The 14,371-nt window shown below is 38.4% G+C and overlaps 1 protein-coding gene across 1 annotated transcript; it reads left to right on the top strand.

Moving 5' to 3' along the window:
• Window positions 1-11,464: 11,464 nt before the first annotated feature.
• Window positions 11,465-14,371, top strand: scpp7 (secretory calcium-binding phosphoprotein 7). Its single transcript, XM_021617230.1, has 9 exons — window positions 11,465-11,609; window positions 11,747-11,811; window positions 12,241-12,285; window positions 12,578-12,616; window positions 12,729-12,755; window positions 12,939-12,998; window positions 13,306-13,365; window positions 13,775-13,808; window positions 14,142-14,371. The coding sequence occupies exons 1-8, from the start codon at window positions 11,465-11,467 to the stop codon at window positions 13,802-13,804; spliced, it is 471 nt and encodes a 156-aa protein (XP_021472905.1). The 3' UTR covers window positions 13,805-13,808; window positions 14,142-14,371.

The raw sequence follows: 14,371 nt of genomic DNA, 5'->3' as shown, positions 1-14,371 counted from the left end.
AATCCCCGAGCTGACAAGGTACAAATCTGTTCTGCCCCTGAACAGGCAGTTAACCCACTGTTCCTAGGCTGTCATTGAAAATAAGAATTTGTTCTTAACTGACTTGCCTAGTTTAAAAAAATGCTAATCATTCTTCTTACAGTAAACTGGTATTCTAGAATATCAACAACAACAATCTTAAAGGCGCAGTGCAAACTCAATTTTACTGTGTTTTATATTTCCACACTATGATTTTGGAATAATACTGTGAAATTGTGAAAATTATGATGATGCCCTTTTAGTGAAAGAGCTGTTTGAAAAGACCACCTGAAATTTCTGCCTGTTTTGGTGGGATTTGGTTTGCCCTGCCTGGTGACATCAGCAGGTGGTAAATTACTGAATAGAAAATAAGAAAGAGAGTTCCATACGTCTCTGCCAATGACAGCTAGTTTTCAGGTTCTTCTCCCCGCTCAGACCACTCCAAGACAGTCCTAGCTCAGAAATTGAGAAATTGCTCTTTGCGAGGAAGCAATTTTTATTGAAAGAAATCACAGTAAAGTCCTTAATTGTTACCCATAAATTATTTGATATTGAGATAACAATGCCTGCATTGGACGTTTAAAATACTCCACAATCAATTTAGGCTAAAGGATCTTAAATAGACTCATAACTCTGCTTAACCCTGATGAACATCTTGACAGAAACGTGATAAGATCTAATGAATTGTTTTTAGAGAATTCTAGAAATACCAGTGTCCTAGAGTTGCTTTTCAACTACTATATATACTGTACGTTTTTCCTCCATGCACCTGAAACTATGTAAGGAGTGCAGACTACCCTCTTTCTTGCTTATGACTTTCAGTGATGTCCGTATGTTAAATCAAAGTATGATCAAGTGTAATCAATACCATGATCAGAAACAGACAATATAGTGACTTCATGTCTTATTAAGGCCAGGCACCACAGGCTGAAATTACGTTTTTGCATTTACCTAGATGGGTTTTCTTTGGTCCGAAAAGTAAATATAAAAGTGTCAAAAACTTGATGAAAATGTATATCTTCTTTAGTTTAATGTACTCCCGTCATAAACATTTTTATAATTTTTGCCACTTAATTTTTTTTACATAAATAATTTGAATTAGATATAATTTCAAAGCCCATTTCATAGAGAATGTTACAAACAGGACCAGTGTTTCCTCTGGAAAAATGTGTACTGTTGCATTGGGGAAAAGGATTGGGAGGGAAAGGTAATGTGGTAAAAAGGTAAATGGTAAATGTTTTATTACCATAGCATTATTGTATGTTTTCTATATTTATGTAATTGAAAATGTATAAATTGACACATCTTGTGGACAAAATCTAAATGACACCTACCTTATTGTATGGCCTTTCTCTTGCATTTCAAATACGATGGAACAAAAACAAAGAAAATGCCTGTTTCTTTTGTATGATCTTTTAACAGATCTAATGTGTTATATTCCCCTACATTAATTTCACATTTCCACAAATTTCAACGTGTTTCAATTCAAATGGAACCAGGAATATGCATATCCTTGCTTCAGATCCTGAGCTACAAGCAGATTGATTTGGCTATGTAATTTTATACAAAAAAAAGTAAAAAATAAATAAATATAGATATTTCCAATGTGGTCTTCATGAAAATACATGAAAATGAAATATACACAAGATTATAACATGAAAACATATATATATATATATCTCATCAGTAAGGAGGAAATCATAAAAAATGAATAAAATAGATTACCATGTAACATTAATTGAAAACAATTATACTTTCTCTAAGCTTATGCTGTTTTAAAGCATTTTGCCCATAAACCATTTCTTAAGGTTCATCTCTCTAGCGTAGCATGCAGATCACATGGGTTCAAACCCAATCAGACACAAAGACATTTATCTGCTCTTCATGACTAGATCCTAGCATGGCCCTACCCTGTTTGTCTCAACTTCTGGGTCACAGACGCACACAAACACACTTCCCCCAGATTGTGGTCAGGATTTATTGTGGCAAATCTGTCTTCAAGCGGAATAATAACATTTAGATGATATCATACATGTACCCTGTAATCAAAGTTGTTTGTTGTGAGTAGCTTTGTGTGGTACACATTTTTAATTAACTTCTTATGGCTGCAGGGGCAGTATTGTCACGTCTGTCATAACGAGGAGACCAAGGCGCAGCGTGATAAGAATACATTCTTCTTTTAATTTAAACGAAGAAAACTTAACAAACTAACAAAATGCTACAATAACAAGTGCTGACAGGCCTGAAGTCTTCAATAAAGACTTAAAGGTTGAGACCGAGTCTGCGTCTCTCACATGGGTAGGCAGACCATTCCATAAAAATGTAGCTCTATAGGAGAAAGCCCTGCCTCCAGCTGTTTGCTTAGAAATTCTAGGGACAGTTAGGAGGCCTGCGTCTTGTGACCGTAGCGTACGTCTAGGTATGTACGGCAGGATCAAATCAGAAAGATAGGTAGGAGCAAGCCCATGTAATGCTTTATAGGTTAGAAGTAAAACCTTGAGATCAGCCCTTGCCTTAACAGGAAGCCGGTGTAGAGAGGCTAGCACTGGAGTAATATGATCAAATGTTTTGGTTTTAGTCAAGATTCTAGCAGCCGTGTTTAGCACTAACTGAAGTTTATTTAGTGCTTTATCCGGGTAGCCGGAAAGTAGAGCACTGCAGTAGTCTAATTTAGAAGTGACAAAAGCATGGATTAATTTTTCTGCATCATTTTTGGACAGAAAGTTTCTGATTTTTGAAATGTTAATAAGTAGATGGAAGAAAGCTGGCCTTGAAACAGACTTGATATGTTAGTCAAAAGAGAGATCAGGGTCCAGAGTAACGCCGAGGTCCTTCACAGTTTTATTTGAGACGACTGTACAATCATCAAGATTAATTGTCAGATTCAACAGAAGATCTCTTTGTTTCTCGGGACCTAGAACAAGCATCTCTGTTTTGTCAAAAGTTCAAAAGTTGATAAATGGCAGCCATCCACTTCCTTATGTCTGAAACACAGGCTTCCAGCGAGAGAAATTTTGGGGTGTCACCATGTTTCATCGAAATGTACAGCTGTGTGTCATCCGCATAGCAGTGAAAGTTAATATTATGTTTCCGAATGACATCACCAAGATATAGTGAAAGATCTGTTGCGCAGCAACTCACTGCCTTCCTAAAACGGAACCTTGAGGAACACTGAAATTTACAGTTGATTTGTCAGAGGACAAACCATCCACAGAAACAAACTGATATCTTTCCGACAGATAAGATCTAAACCAGGCCAGAACTTGTCCATGTAGACCAATTTGGGTTTCCAATCTCTCCAAAAGAATGTGGTGATCGATGGGATCAAAAGCAGCACTAAGGTCTAGTAGCATGAGGACAGATGCAGAGCCTCGGTCTGACGCCATTAAAAGGTCATTTACCACCTTCACATGTGCAGTCTCAGTGCTACGATTGGGTAGACTGACTGAAGCGTTTCGTATACATTGTTTGTCTTCAGGAAGGCAGTGAGTTGCTGCGCAACAGCTCTTTGTAATATTTTTGAGTGGAATAGGAGATTCGATATAGGCCGATAGTTTTTTATATTTTCTGGGTCAAGGTTTGGCTTTTTCAAGAGAGGCTTTATTAGCCACTTTTAGTGAGTTTGGTACACATCCGGTGGATAGAGAGCCATTGATTATGTTCAACATAGGAGGGCCAAGCACAGGAAGCAGCTCTTTCAGTTGTTTAGTTGGAATAGGGTCCAGTATGCAGCTTGAGGGTTTAGAGGCCATGATTATTTTCATCATTGTGTCAAGAGATATAGTACTACAACACTTCCCCCTTTCATCTCCAACAGAACACTTTTATCATTGCAACTGGTTTGATACATTCACCTGTGTAGATAAATAATGTACTTAAAGTGTACTTAATGTTTAAGTCTGAAGATTACATACCCCATTTAAACTCACAATTCCTGTAACTGAGTCAGGTTTGTAGGCCTCCTTGCTCACACACACTTTTGTAGTTCTGCCCACAAATGTTCTACAGGTTTGAGGTCAGGGCTTTGTCGTGGCCACTCCAATACCTTGACTTAAGCCATTTTGCCACAACTTTGGAAGCTAGCTTGGGGTCATTGTCCATTTGGAAGACCCATTTGCGACCAAGTTTTAACTTTCTGACTGATGTCCTGAGATGTTGCTTCAATATATCCACGTAATTTTCCTCCTCATGATGCCATCTATTTTGTGAAGTACACCAGTCCCTCCTGTAGCAAATCACCCCCACTACATGATGCTGCCACCCCCATGCTTCACAATTGGGATGTTGTTCTTCAGCTTGCAAGCCTTCCCCTTTATCCTCCAAACATATCGATGGTCATTATGGCTGAACAGTTCTATTTTTGTTTCATCAGACTAGAGGACATTTCTCCAAAAATTACAATCTTTGTCCCCATGTGCAGGTGCAAACTGTAGTCTGGCTTTTTAATGGCAGTTTTGGAGCCATGGCTTCTTCCTTGCTGAGCGGCCATTCAGGTTATTTCGATATAGGACTCATTTTACTGTGGATATACATACTTTTGTACCTGTTTTCTTCAGCATCTTCACAAGGTCCTTTGCTGTTGTTCTGGGATTGATTGGCACTTTTCGCACAAATGTACGTTCATCTCTAGGAGACAGAACTCATCTCCTTCCTGAGCGGTATGACGGCTGCGTTGTCCATGGTGTTTATACTTGGATACTATTGTTTGTACAGATGAACGTGGTACCTTCAAGTGTCTGGAAATTGCTTCCAAATATGAACCAGACTTGTGGAGCTCCACAAAAAAAATGTCTGAGTTCTTGGATGATTTCTTTTGAATTTCCCATGATGTCAAGCAAAGAGGCACTGAGTTTGAAGGTAGGCCTTGAAATACATCCACAGGTACACCTCCAATTGACTCAAATGATGTAAATTAGCCTATCAGAAGCTTCTAAAGCCATGGCTTAATTTTCTGGAATTTTCCAAACTGTTTAAAGGCACAGTCAACTTAGTGTTTGTAAACTTCTGACCCACTGGAATTATGATACAATGAATTATAAGTGAAATTATCTGTCTGTAAACAATTGTTGGAAAAATGACTTGTGTCATGCACAAAGTGCCAAAACTATAGTTTGTTAACAATAAATTTGTGGAGTGGTTGAAAAATGAGTTTTAATAACTCCAACCTAAGTGTATGGGAACTTCCGACTTCAAATGTACATTCAGTAATCTTGCTCTGATTTGTTATCCTGAGGGTCCCAGAGATAAAATGTAGTGTAGTTTTGTTTGAAAATCTATTCAAATATAGGAACTGGGTTCTAAAGTTTGACCCCACTGCTGTCTCTGGCTCCACACCCACCCCACCCTTCTAGATGTGCCTTTTCTGTAGGGAAGTTAATGATCCATGGGGGGCAGGTAGTCTTGTGGTTAGAGTTATGGACTAGTAACCGAAAGGTTGCAAGATCAAATCCCTGAGCAGACAAGGTAAAAAGCTGTCATTCTGCCCCTGAACAAGGCCAACTCTTATTGAAAGTAAGAATTTCTTCTTAAAACATTGACGCACCCATTCCGTTAGCGGGATGATTTTCATCAACATCCGCTGAATTGCACTGCGCCAAATTCAAATTAAATTACTAAAAATATTTAATTTTCATGAAATCACAAGTGCAATATAGCAAAACACAGCTTAGCTTGTTTTTAATCCACCTGGCGTGTCAGATTTCAATAAAGCTTTTCGGCGAAAGCATAACAAGCATTTATGTAAGAACATCTCTCTCAGTAGACAAAATATTACAAACAGCTAGCAGCCAAGTAGATTGGTCACGAAAGTCAGAAAACCAATAAATTAAATTGCTTACCTTCGATGATATTCGGATTGTAAGAGGAGACCTAGTGCAGAGAGGCCCATCAGCGGAGGCCTCAGCTTCAGACCCAGTCCAGTGTGAAGCAACCCCAACCCAGTGTCCCTGATCAGTGGGGCCCCAGGCTGGATCTCAGCCCCAGACCTGGACCCTGCAGGGGTCTGCTGCCCAGGCCCAGACAACTGCCCTCTCATCCTCAGGTAAATTGAACAGACTGAATTTAGGCATATTAAAAGACAAACAACAGGTTTCTATGTCAGGATATTTTGAACAAGCCTAAACTACTTGGCATTGTCTTAAAATGGTTGATCAAACAAACAGTGAGCAGAAATGAGGAATTATCAACACAATTAGGGGTCATCAACATTTAACAATCAGTTATTATTTAGCATTACCATATGCAAGGCCAAAATTGTTGTACAGATATTGAATTTTAACATACTGTAGAATGTAATTTTACCTCATCTTCACATTTGTTCCCCTCTCATGGATACTTCCCCATGTTCTCGGGGAGGGAATCAACTGGTAAGATGACTATGATAATGATAATTAGACACTGGGTTGTCTAATACAATATACCATATAGATACAGTATGCGACAGTCAAACGCAAGAAAAATCTTGTATCACCTGGTTTTTGTCCAAAACAACATTTAATTAAGGTAAAATATGTAGCAAGCCCTTAAGGGGTTTGTCTTCAACTCAGATCTACAGGATGGGGATTTTTACACTTGAGTTCTACCATCAATATATTTAGCAAACAGAAACCATCTGTGTTTGTCCTTGACTTGACTCATGACAGACATTTGATTTGTTGGTGAAACTTAAACGCAATCTAATCATTATTTGATTCATGACTCCAGAAGAGTGGTGACTCTTCATGACTACACTGCAAAGTGGTGGTAATAATAATAATTTATTGTAGATGTTTGACACACTATCAACAGAATATGGGATTTTGGTGCCTGCCTTTGTACAACATACAGTTAATGTAAGGACATGGAGTGTAGTTTAGATCTCTTTTAATCTGTCTCTCTAGAGGCTAAAGGAAACCAAACCTTTTTCCTTTGTTTACCTTGAACCTTGTGAAATCTTGTGAAATTGCAGAGTGCGAAATTCAAAATACAAAAATCGTAATAATAAACATTCATGAAAATACCAGTGTCATACATAATTTAAAAGCTTAACTTCTTCTTAATCCAACCGCATTGTCAGATTTCAAAAAGGCTTTAAGGCAAAAGCATACCATGCGATTATCTGAGGACAGAGCCCCACACCAAAATACTTTTTTAACCAGCACAGGCGTCACAAAATCACAAATAGCGATTAAATAAATCACTTACCTTTGAAGATCTTCCTCTGTTTGCAATCCCAAGGGTCCCAGATACACATTGAATGGTCGTTTTGTTCGATGAAGTCCTTCTTTATATCCCAAAAATTATTTTTAGTTGGCGCCAATGATCTCAATAATGATCTCAATGATCTCAATAATCCACTCATTCAACATGCATACAAACAAATCCAAAAAGTTACCAGTAAAGTTTGTCAAAACAAATCAAACGATGTTTCTAATTAATCCTCGATCATATTTAAATAACGAAGAGCGCGCACCTCATTCACGCACCAACAAGACTACTTTTCTAATGAGAGATACCTTGTAGTTAGTTCTTCCAACTACTTGCTAATTTTTCCAAAAACAAGCCTGAAACCCTTTCTAAAGACTGCTTACATCCAGTGGAAGCCATAGGAACTGCAATCTGGGTCCTATCTATTTGTATTTCCCATAGGCTAGCACTGAAATGACCTGTGACCTCAAAAAAATAATTTCTGGATGGATTTTCCTTGGGTTTTTGCCTGCCATATCAGTTATGTTATACTCACAGACATTATTGTAACAGTTTTAGGAACATCAGAGTGTTTTCTATCCAATGCTACCAAGTATATGTGTATCCTAGCTTCTAGGCCTGAGTAACAGGCAGTTTACTTTGGGCACGTCAGTCATCCGAAATTCCGAACAAAAACCAGTCTCCAAAACAGGTTTTAAGTATTGTGTAAATATGTAATCTCTTTACAGTTCTTCCAATATGAATACCCATGATTTTTCCAAGCAGCAGTCCCACATGTTCCACATTTTCCACAATTCCTGGCAAAGGCTTCCCCAGTAAACCCAGCGGCAGCAGTCACCTCACCATCACAAGCAGTGCAACCAGCACAGGTACCACAGTCTGACCAACAGCAGCAGCAACAACAGCAGGTAGATAAAAAATAAATGACAATCATGTCTAAATAAACCTATTTTATGCAAAATAGCAACATGCTTGTGTATTTTTTTCTGAAAAGGTATAGTATGGCTTCATTTTGTGTTTTGTTCAGAAATACCTTTTTTTTTTTAAATGTGTACTGCCCACAGAGTCCCCAATTCTTCTACATTTTTCAACAACCAATGGTAAACATTTAGTAAGACAATTGTCATTATTTTCAAAGAAATCATTTTAATGCTTTTATTGTACTATCGGTAATTGTCTCATTATACAGTGTGCCAATTCTGTTCTAGAATGCTCCATTTGGAGGTCTGAGCTCTGAAGAGCTTGAGGTAATGTAAGAAAGATCCTTATCAAAGATCCCTATCAATCTACATTTATTTTGAAACTCATTGAACTCAGTGAAAAGTATGTATCTGATACAGTATAAAGAATGCATTAATTTTGCACATTCCTCTTTCTTTCTCTATCTCTCTCTCTTAGTCTGACAAATGGCAGGTAGAATCGGTCGCATTGGGGAAGTACTTGCCCGGTCTAGGGGGAAGCATGCCCGCAGTCAGTCTGCCAATCGGCACTGTGGTCCAAAATCCAGAGCTTCCCTCCTTCAGTCTGCCCTCACCTGGCCTCCTACCCACCATGGGGTTCTCTCCTGGGGGTTTCCGCAGCAGACAGGCCATCTATCCTGGGTTGGTGCCCAACGCAGGTAGAACTGGCGAGTAGGAGTTGTATTTATATGTGTTGTATTTGTTCTATAATAATTCAGTGTTTTACTATGTATTAAGAATGAACAGGGTTGCAAGTTAATTCTTGACTGTGTTGTGAGTTTCTGTGTATAAAAAGTAATTCATGAAATGCTAATAAAACCCCACACCAGCATTTTGACATCCTCTGGTGTCATCTTCAATCTTGATGCAACACTTGTTGCAACATCTGTTGCCCCAATTTCCTTTCTTGTCTCCACCAGTTTGTCTGTGGCATTGGCTACATCTAATTGGCTTCATCTAATTAAACCCAAACACAACTGCTGCCAAGGAAGCTGAGAGCTTTACATCACAAACCTTCATGTTGCAGGCCGTTGACATATTCATTATTTCCCAGATATATAAATACATATCATTCAGATAATCAGCACTGACTCCCTTCACCTCACCTATGTGCCTCAATTACCCACTCAGAGACGAAGACAGACAGAAAACATAGAGAAACCCCCACATTTTCCACTTGAACCTAGGTTGCAACACAAATGGCACGCTGTAGTGGACTACTTTTGACCGGGGCCCATTAGGGTGACATTTTGTAAGGCAGCCAAGATGTATCTAAACACAGGAGGGCTCATGTGAAGCCTTGTGAATTATGGTCACACATTATTTGGATAGTCCAGATTGTCCATCTGTAAATGCTCTACAGACGGTCATACTAGCAACAAACTACAGTACCTTTTGATAAGAAAATTCTTGCTCAGGTTACGGTTAAGGTTAGGTTTGAATAAGGGTTAGGGTTAGGGCTACGGCTAGGGTTAGTAGATATTTTTTGGAAATGTTACTGATAGTCTGTAGACCATCTACAGATGGGCTATCCAATTGAAGTGTTACTGAAATGATAGACAGGTAGTGAGGCTCAAACTATTCATCAGTTGTTTTTTTGTCATGTTTACCCTCATGACAGGTCTAGGTGATAGAGGTAAAATACATGTCTATTCACCAGGGAACAGAATCAAAGGTAAAAGCAACGCAGATACTAAAGCATAGGGGATGTAAGTCAATATGTATTCAAAAAAGCACACTGAACAGGGTGCTAAAAACACCTAAACTGAACTCCTAAAATAAATATTGCATTTCAAAAAGTGAGTGCCAATGTTGTTTGAGGGTAGTTTGAATGGTGTTAGGATTGATATCATAGGTATTCTCTGCAATTCACAAAGCAAACAGCAGTAGCAAGCTGACAACAGTGAAGCACGAGACCAAACTTCTCCACGGTGTTTGTTTCGCAGCTATGTTGCTGCAGAGTGATGTGTACCAATGTACATGCATCATCTTACATTGGGCTTATCTGAAAAAAAATGGGTTCAACATGCTGTGCATGTCAAAGTCTTAGTTTAAGTAGGCCTAGCTTTAGTAGACCTTCCTTTTAATAACATCACACATTTACCAAATCCATATTTTATTGAGGGCTTCATTTGAAAAGTTTGGTAATAATGTAAGTAGACAAAAACAAATCTTCCTCTATGCCAAATTTGGTGCTTTATCAAAATGTTTACTACTTTTAGATCTGTGTGTATTGATGTGAATTGTTAGATACGAATGCACTGTTGGAGCTTGGAACACAAGCATTTCACTACACCCGCAATAACATCTGCTAAATACAATATGATTTGATTTGAGTCTACATTTTCAGCTTAGCATCGCATCACTTGTATACAAAAGAGAGACAATTTTTCATTTAACCATATTAGCACAGATAGTCATAAATTATGTTTTTATGTTGGTAAATAGTTTCTTGACAAAGTCCTACAATTTCAGAAGGATAACATTTTTGCTTTTAGGGTTAAGACTGGCCTGCTACTGGGAATACTGTTTTTACTATATGGATGGTCACAAGAAAATGTGAATTACTTGAAACAGGTCACAGACCTGTTATTTTGATTAAATAACAATAGATTAAATAACAATACATATTTTGGGTAACTAGACAATAGTTACCCAATAGATTTAAATCTTTTTTTTGTTTTAATGGTATCCATCTGGTCTTCTCTCATTGCTGCAAAGGTCAAGAGCCATATGCGTCCTCCAAAACACTACCCAACCAAGCCACACTGCCTGCTTAACCCCAAAGCCAACCACACCAATGTGTCAGAGGAAGCAATCATATACCTGGCATCCATGTCAGCATACATGCACCCAGCCTGCCACAGGAGTTGCTAGAGCACAATGGGACAAGGACATCACTGCCAGCCAAACCATCCACTAAATCAGACAATGCTGGGTTAATTGTGTACCACTCCATGGGTCTCCCATTCACAACTGGCTACAACAGAGCCTGGACTCAAACCAGGATCTCTAGTGGAAGAGTTAGCAACTACAATGCAGTGCCTTAGACCAATGCGCCACTCGGGAGGCCTAGATTGAAATCTATAAACACTGAGGTGAAGCCAGGTGTGCAAAACGTCTTATGTCATATTCATATACATCATAGGATGATATCTTAATGTTTATCCTTAAAGGCTGCCAATCAAATACAGGATGGGGGTGGGCATCTGTAATTACAATCAAAGCAAAAAAATGATATTTGGAGATTGTTCATATAGATAAACAATAGCTGCCAAAGCATGTTTTTGAATGATCAAAGAATGGCTTGGCTAGTCACCAAGTCATCATCAGAAGTTGGACCTCCTTTTGCTTTTGGGGAGAATAAAAAGGAGCAGATCTCTCCCTCAGACTTCATATCGTTCTTCAGCAATCCTTTGATTCTCTTGTGGTGCTGCACTACTAAAGGTAATTTATTAGAAATCAACTCTGATTCAACCTTTAGCTTCAGTATTTGTCAACGCAAAAGGGAAAATAAACTTGAGGAAACTACTTCAGAAAGTGATGAAGGATTTTGCTAAATGTCAAATCTTTTTCGTCAACAGAATCCTTCAAGATGAAAACCTTCATTCTGATCGCCTGCATCCTGGGGACTGCTCTCGGCCGCCCTGTGAGTTCAATTCTCCGTTGTATTATTTATAAGTGTACTGTGTTGTCTTTCCGATTTTATGTTTCTCTGTTATTCTGTACAAAATACCCGTGGTGGCAGGTACCCTAGTGGTTAGAGCATTGGACTAGTAAAAGAAACGTTTTAAGATCAAATCCCCAAGCTGACAAAGTAAAACTCTGTTTTTCTGTACCTGAACAAGGCAGTTGTCACCTGCTGTCATTGAAAATAAGAATTTGTTTTTAACTGACTTGCCTAGTTAAATAAAGTACATTTTAAAATGATATATATACTTTTTCTTTAATTTACAAATAAATGGATTGGAAACATTTACAAACAGTATTCATATATTTAGTCATTATTTACTGTGATTACAGTGTCTTTATAAGTGCTGAACCTAACATTCATCTAACATTCATCTGTACTTCACAGCAAAGGCTGGTCATGGAGTTTGACTTCCAGGCTGCCAACGCTCAGGTAAGAAACACTGCTAATCTACACCTGTTGTTTACGATGCATTTGATTTGATACATAGTTACGGTGTCCATAACAGGACATACATAACTCGAGGGTGTTCTTCCACGGACATGTGATGCTGTCCCAATATGGGCACCATAACTGATGTAATGTGATGAAAAAATAAGAATAATAGTTACAATATGAATAGTTTTAAAATCATAAAATGAGGAAAAAGTACTTGAAAAGGGAATAGAACACTGAAGAACTGAACTTTCCATAATACAAATGTTTGTTTTCCAATTATTTGTAGGCTCTCCAAGCTGGACAAGCCAGACCTGATCTAGAGATTGTGGGTGTTTGACAAAAGAAATAGTTCAAATTAATCACAATACATTTCCCATTCTAGATTGAAGTCAACCTTCTACGTTTACTGTAGTAACCAGAGTGTTCCAATGTTACAGATCCTTCCTGTTGGTGGTGGAGTACCTGTAAGTAACCATAGCAACATAGTGAAATACACTGTGCTGTCGTGTTAGTGATGCTACACCAGTGCATCTCACACTAATAGAGTGAATGTTCAATCCAGTCAATATCACAGGTGTTAACTTATCAGAATTCAGAAAGTCATGATGAAAGTGTGTGTGTGTGTGTGTGTGTGTGTCAAAACATAGTCAGGTGGTTTCATCAAACAGGAGATCCCCCAGCCACTCGGCCAGGAGAGCGTTGAGATCGTGAGTGATCATGACCCCTATTAATATACAGTACATGTACACAGCATGACAAATGTATTGTGTGTCTGCTTGATTGCATCTGGGGCGGCAGGTAGCCTAGTGGTTAGAGCGGTGGGCATATAACTGAATGGTTGCTGGATTGAATCCCCGAGCTGACAAGGTCAAAATGTGTTGTTCTGCCACTGAACAAGGCATAACCCACTGTTCCCCAATACTCATTGTAAATCAGAAGTTGTTCTTAACTGACTTGCCTAGTTAAATAAAGGTTCAAATACATATATATATATGACTCTCTCCTCTCCTCTAGTACCACCCCTTCAGCATCCAGGTTGCCCCACCTCCGCCTGCTCCTGCTGCACCTGCCCATGTAAGACCTAATGCCTTTATGTCCGCAACATACATCAGGTGGCATTTTGAACATAATTGAAGGGAGTGCTGATGAGACTTAGGCTGTACTAACATGGACACCATGCATACGTTCATATAGGAGCTACTGTGAAAGAGCCTCACTCAATCATGTTGAATTGTTTTATTTATTCTATATATAGTGTAATACAGAGGTGGTTGTTGATCATGGACTTTTGCTAGTAAGTCCACGTCATTTTCAAATGAAAATGTACTGATTTACAATATGTTATAGTTGGTTACTTTAAAGATACTGTCAAAAAATCTGGGAACAATGTCTTCAACCATTCATTTAGCCATTGTGATGTGAAATGAAACAACTGTTCAAATAGGGGTGCTGATTGGTTAATTGGCAACCACTGTCATTGCAGACTCATACATCCGATGAGGAAGACGATTAGAGATGTGAGTAAGACCTTTGCTCTACCATATGACACAAACATGTATTGCCATATTTAAGCTCGTGAATTGCTGAATTCCTTAACCGTTCTGTCACAGAGCAATGCAACAGGCTTGATAATGTTGTTTGGTGCTACTGTACCTATGTTTGATTGTGGTCAGTTTTTTTGTATTATTATGTAAAATATACAGTACATTCTAAATTCATAATACCTACATTATCATACCTTATGTGGTTAAATCTTAGAGACTCAGAGAAGTCTGCTTTGTAAGAAGACTGTTGACTTTGCACTTACCTGTATATCTGTTTTTCAATCCCCCATTTTTTACTCTTTTCAGATTACCAATACTCAGATATACCCTTCGATGAACAACGATGTCCTTCAACTCCACAGCTGCTTTTAGTGTCCTAGATTGATTCAGTAAATGCAATGCTTAACCCAGCAATAAACATAGCGTAACATGGTGCTTAACTGATGGCTTGATGCATGAAAGCTGTGTGTAATTGTTTGTACTTGGCAGAAGAATGTTAATAAAACCCCCAGAATGTTTTGCCAACCTTCTCCATA

The sequence above is a fragment of the Oncorhynchus mykiss genome, chromosome 10 (assembly GCF_013265735.2).
Source record: "Oncorhynchus mykiss isolate Arlee chromosome 10, USDA_OmykA_1.1, whole genome shotgun sequence".
Classification (NCBI taxonomy): domain Eukaryota; kingdom Metazoa; phylum Chordata; class Actinopteri; order Salmoniformes; family Salmonidae; genus Oncorhynchus; species Oncorhynchus mykiss.
The sequence above is the reverse complement of the archived record's forward strand: the minus strand, read 5'-3'. Positions and strand labels throughout refer to the sequence as shown.

What these genes read in the sequence shown, in the direction of transcription:
- scpp7 (XM_021617230.1), top strand. Translation starts at nt 11,465, where the DNA reads ATGGCTTGGCTAGTCACCAAGTCATCATCAGAAGTTGGACCTCCTTTT. An exon ending in GTGGTGCTGCACTACTAAAG is followed by an intron (nt 11,610 to 11,746) that starts GTAATTTATTAG and finishes TTTCGTCAACAG; the next exon opens with AATCCTTCAAGATGAAAACC. An exon ending in TCCAGGCTGCCAACGCTCAG is followed by an intron (nt 12,286 to 12,577) that starts GTAAGAAACACT and finishes AATTATTTGTAG; the next exon opens with GCTCTCCAAGCTGGACAAGC.